Source organism: Bidens hawaiensis, unplaced genomic scaffold, assembly GCF_021521415.1.
Source record: "Bidens hawaiensis isolate Kalapana, Puna unplaced genomic scaffold, B.hawaiensis_p1.1 tig00052351_1, whole genome shotgun sequence".
Taxonomy (NCBI): domain Eukaryota; kingdom Viridiplantae; phylum Streptophyta; class Magnoliopsida; order Asterales; family Asteraceae; genus Bidens; species Bidens hawaiensis.
This window is the reverse complement of record NW_027506218.1, coordinates 66026-71706: the sequence shown is the minus strand read 5'-3', so window position 1 is coordinate 71706 and position 5681 is coordinate 66026. Positions and strand designations below refer to the sequence as shown.

The 5681-nt window shown below is 37.4% G+C and overlaps 1 protein-coding gene across 1 annotated transcript; it reads right to left on the bottom strand.

Moving 5' to 3' along the window:
- Positions 1-4897: 4897 nt before the first annotated feature.
- On the bottom strand, positions 4898-5233 carry LOC143617132 (uncharacterized). The gene has a single exon (XM_077089786.1). It carries the CDS (start codon positions 5231-5233, stop codon positions 4898-4900), a length of 336 nt encoding a protein of 111 aa, XP_076945901.1.
- Between the last annotated feature and the right edge of the window lie 448 nt (positions 5234-5681).

The window sequence follows — 5681 nt, the reverse complement described above, 5'->3', positions numbered from 1 at the left end:
ATCTGGTCGATGGCCTGTTTGTTTTGACTGGATTGTGCTTCAAAGAAAGTTTGTACTTGTAACCATACGCTCAGTCCATGATGTGGACATCTTCTTAGAAGACTTTTGTATCTTTCCCATGCTGCGTGTAACGATTCGTCATCATCGGTCCGGAATCCGGTAATGATGGCTCGGTATTTTGGCAGTTTTATCCGGCGGAAAATATTTGAGGAGAAACTGTTCAACCATCTGGTCCCAAGTGGTAATGGAACCAGAAGAAAGAGATTCTATCCATTCTAGGGTTTGGCCCCTCAGAGAGAAAGGAAAGAGTTTGATTTTGATTTGATCTTCTGAACAGTTTTGGATTTTAAAGGTTCCGCAGATTCGTAGAAATCGAGATATGTGAGAAAGAGGGTCTTCGTCGAGGAGACCATGAAATTGAACTGAATTTTCCACCATATGAATAGTGGTAGATTTGATTTCGAAGTTTTCGGTAATTTCGGGTGGAGCCACTCCATTGCCATAGCCCTCGAGAGTTGGCTTGGCATACTGGCTCATGTTTGGCTCATTGTTCTAGGCCGCCATCATTTCTTCGGTTTGATTTTCTCCTGATGTGGTGGCGTCTACTGATTCGTCTTTGATTGCTTCTGCGATTTCGGTTGTCCGTTTACGAGTTCGTCGACGAAAGAGTCGTTCCGGTTCAGAAATTGGAGAAACAAGCGCAGGCTCAAAAGTAGAGGACATACATGGGACTAAATCCAAATTTAAACACTAAAGTAAAAGTCAGTTAAAGTTAGTCTAAGTTAAACTATAAATTAGGCTAAGCTATTCTAAACTACCTAAGGTTCAAGTTAATTAAGCTAAGTAAGGTAAGGTGAATAAAGGTAAAAAGTATGCTAGCCGTAAAATTATATATATATATATATTTTTAAAAATAAAAAATAAAATAGATTTTAAAAATTTGTATGATTAATGATTAAATTAAAACTTGGATTGTTCTTAGAAACGTACTGTGTCCCCGGCAACGGCGCCAAAAACTTGATGTGTGATGCGCGTGCGATTAAATAAGAAAGGATAAAATGATTTGCTTTTGCACAAGATCGTGTTTTAAATTTATAAAAGTGATTTCTACAAAGACTAAACACACACAAAATAGGCAAGTGTACATATCGTATATGTAGAATAGTATTGGTAAGAACCAAGTATCGATCCGTGGACACAAATGTTTCTAATAATAAATCGTTGTTTTACTTTAATCGGAGGTTTTAATCATTTTGGGGTTAATTTTCTTCAAACTTCTTATAAAATATAAATACTTATATATAATATATAGGTGACCAAGATAAGAGATTCTAAACGAGTTTTTCAATTATGCGAGGTTACCATCTAAGATCAAGAATCCACTCCATTTTAACATTGATAATTAATATTTGGACATGTGATAAACTTGCCATAGCAATATATGATAGATGGCTCCTTAAACCTTAAGTGAGCATCTTTGGCACTAAGGAGATAGCATGCGTATTTTAAAGTCCACCATTTCCTAATGTCATACCATCTCAATGATGTCAATTAATTTGGCAAGTAGTTTCGTAAAGTATAAAAATTAGGATTGACTTCGATTTCTCAAATACCAATTCTAACAACTTCGGGTGATTGTAGTTCATCACACAACCTCCCCTTGGTTGATTTATGTAGGTTATAATTACACATTCCGTTAACATATGATTGAAGATTGGAATGAAGGATCTTGAGGATGGTGGAAGCCTAACAAGATGCTTGCATATGAGATGAAGTCACCAATTATTTTAGAGAGTTAGAAACAGTGGGTTAAACTCTTCTGGACTCCTCATCTGTTCTATGAACGACCTCTTTATATTGTAAAAAAGGGAGACACGCTCATGTTTGTAGAGAGACATGGTCATGCTCAAGAAAAAAAATCTAGATCTAAGCATCTGATTGGTCTTTTGTCTCCTCGGTACTGTAATATCTCATGTTCAAGGAGTATTATGCAACTGGCGTAATGCTGAATATGGAACACGACTTCTTTTAGAGAAAAGGGTAGTAGCTGGTTTGCCAAGAAAGTAATAACAGATCATGTCATTTGAAAGACATGATCATGCCTTCTCATATTTTTTCAATTTCCTTCACTAGCCCTCCCGAAATTCCATAATTCGCCAACAAACCCTGGAAATTCACAATTCAATATATAAGTATATATTTTCCATTAAATTCCCACCAAAAGTGTGTATAATGAGGTAACAAATGTGTATAAATTTGGGCACATTAGATGTCAAGGTTAATGTGTTCCGTCCACTGATGTTGAACTGGAATCCTAGAGATATATAGCACTAACGTTATCACAATACACAAGAGTGGCCCGAGATAGGGAATATGTAGTTCTAGAAGAAGATTATGAAGCCAACATATTTCAGCAAAAACGGTTGGTTACTCCTATGTTTTTGTACTTCAGTTTTTGATCTTGAGATTGTTTGTTGTCGTTTGAAAGACCATGAGATAAGATTGGGTCCATAGTAAATATAATACTCCGATGTTAAATGTCGGGTATCCAGGTAGCCCGCATAGTCGGCATCAGTGTATGCGAGGAGATATGGGTTAACCGATTTGCCAATTGTAAGACACAATCGTGTTGTACCTTTAAGGTAATGTATTATGTGTTTTTGAGCATCCCAATGCGTAGTCATTGGAGCATGGATATGCATGCATATTGTTGGACAGATAACTGATGTCGGGGCGTGTAAACGTGAGATACTGTAGGCCCCGGCCATGATCTTAAAAAGTGTAGGATTAGCAAAGGGCGTTCTGATGTAGCACTTAATCTACCATTGGCGTAGACGGGGGGTGGCAACGGGTTTGCATTTTGCATGTTGGCTCGTTTAATCTGCTTATCACTGTGTTATATTTTGCGATTCATTGTGTCTTTGTACCATTCATAGATTTAGGAGACTGTGTATGATAACTTAGCTCTCGATTTGATTATCCTTTTATAAATATTAGTTTTAACACATATTATTTGAATTCAAATTCTAATCAATAGCAAAATTCATGATTTTTAAAACCAGGCCACCCTCTGCTCCAACTTAGCATCTATTGAACCGTATGGGTTGATAAACCTGCGAGTTATGCTTGAGCAGCGCCAAACAAGTGAACCCGACACTACTTGAACCACTTGGAATCGCAACTGAAAATCCTTCTTTTTTAATGATCCTAAACATGAAATACTTACGTTTGTGCAAGAAGATATAATTAGTTTATATATATATATATATATATATATATATATATATATATATATATATATATATATATATCATTTTCTAACATGATTTTATTGGTACTTGTTTGTAATTATTTGTTGTTTTTCATAATTTTTTCAGCCTTATTTTTTAGTATATTCTAAATCCTATGTTTTTATTTACTTGGTTTTAGTCAATGTTTGAAACGGTACATGAGACTATTACCATACATATATACTTATGTTTAATTGCCAAAACCATTGAATTAAGTATACAATATGAGATTATGACAGCAGCAGTGGTCCGATATTGAAAACATTAAGTAAAAAGTCATACAATTTGTCTTCCACGTCTCTTTATAAATTAAGTATACCCAAATCATCTAAACACACATTTGGAGGAAATGAAGTGCAAAGAGCTTACTAATTTCTTGTTGGCTGTTCTCTTTGCACTTATCCTAATATCTTCTGCTGCGAGAACTCATCATGATACGACCACCCATACCCAAAGTCACGAGGCAAAAGGTACATGGCATCATATGTCATACGATCTTATTAATTAGTGACCGCAATATTTAATCGTTATATAATTTCTTGTGTACATCATGTCTTTACAGGCGATGCGGATGTTAAAACTGAAAAGCCAGGATACTCTACTACTAGTAGCAGTGGTGGGCTGCTGGAAATGCTGGCCACATGGTGGCCATCATAAGTAGAGTACTAACAAAAGGAGGACTCCATACGTTTGTACCGAATATGATATACAATAATCTACTTAATTTATCATGATTGTACTCCATACGTCTATGAATATTTAAAGAAAATTAATAATAAGGTTTGAATTTAGCGGGTGTTTGATTTGGACATTTGGTGATTGATATGTTTAATGTATTTGTGGTTTACAAACTACTAATTATATCTCTTGAATTTGATAGAAGCCTCATAAAGTTTCACTCTTTGGATATATCTGTCTTTGTTTCGGGATTTTTAAAGAGTGTGATTTAGATCTCATCAGTTGATGTACATTAATTCTTGAAGATCCGTCCGATCGGTAATTACCAACTCCGTGGTGAGAGATTAATCTATATTTCTATTTGTAGTAATTCATGTTCTTTGGAGAGTCATGTTTAATATATACACATGCGTTAAACATATACACATAGTCACATACAATCATACGTTAAACATATACGCATACAATCATATGTACATATATGAGAAATTTAAAACTGTTGGTTATTTATAAAATAATATATTTCTCTACTCACTGAATACCTCCAATATGATAGAAGAAATATGTTTTTAATATAACTAACCAGTCGATAAACTTTTAGACCGGGACAATTACAGACTAACAGCAGATAGACGGGCAACAAGTTGCGCCGCTACCCCCTTCTGAATAGCAAACCCTACCCTACTAAACACAACGTTCCCTTTAGCATGGGCGGAGTTACTGCTGACCACCTGCTGAACCCGCTTAAGGAACTGAACCGCGTCAGGGCCGAGAGTGCCAAAGGTGTCAAAAGCAAACGGTACGAACACGTGCTGATTCTCAAGGCAAGCTTTCTCGTGCTTAGCTACTTTACCCGCCTCTACCTTGTTTATCGCATGACCCACCACAAAACCCGTGGTCCCGTAGCCCAACGAGGGGGGACACACCTGTCAAATCAACGCACGCGTGCTTCCCTTTTCCCATCCAAAAACAAGAATGTCAGAGGGTCGAAGGGTTGATCTCCCATCTAAAGGGTCGGTTAAGAAGTTCACCGGGGCTTCCTTTTTTGCCGAGATCCTGGCCCGCTTAAGGACGTCGTAAAGCACATCTCGAACTAGATCATGTCGATATTTAAAGCCCGGTAATTCTTTGCAATGGACTGCATGCTCCCCAAAAGAATCCAAACAAGCCTTTCGGCATACGGGACACGGGTCATCCACCGGGAAAAGGGTGGTACCATCAACCGGTATTTGAGGATGGCCCGATATTCCACTGCCGACATACATTGCCCTAAACCTTCAATGGGAACAACTGACAGGAAATCCTGAGCGTGAGGGGCACGTAAACACTCAAACATGGCTCGCTGCCGTGGGGACAAAGCGAACTTCTCTTCAACTGTCTTGACGATTTCACCATATAAGGCATTCACCAAAATTTTCTAGGCTTTAGGAGGGGCGGTGTCTTTAAAGTAGAAACCGCCAAGATCAAGATCAGGAAGAGAACTATGCAGGGTATCCAACGCACCCCTATAATCAGAGTGAGATATTAACGGCTAACTATTGCATTCCATCCCCTTGTAACCATCACTAGCAATGGAATTTGGATATTTGCAGCACATTTAGGTCATTAGTGTTCGCAGTTGATCTAGTAGTGACTGTGATTGATAAGAGCATTCTATACTAACACTTAGGGTGAGCAACTTAAACCCCATAACCATTAACTGAATCATAACAA

Bases quoted from the DNA above. Each gene is read 5' to 3' on its own strand.
- LOC143617132 (XM_077089786.1), bottom strand. From the start codon at position 5,233: ATGTATGTCGGCAGTGGAATATCGGGCCATCCTCAAATACCGGTTGAT.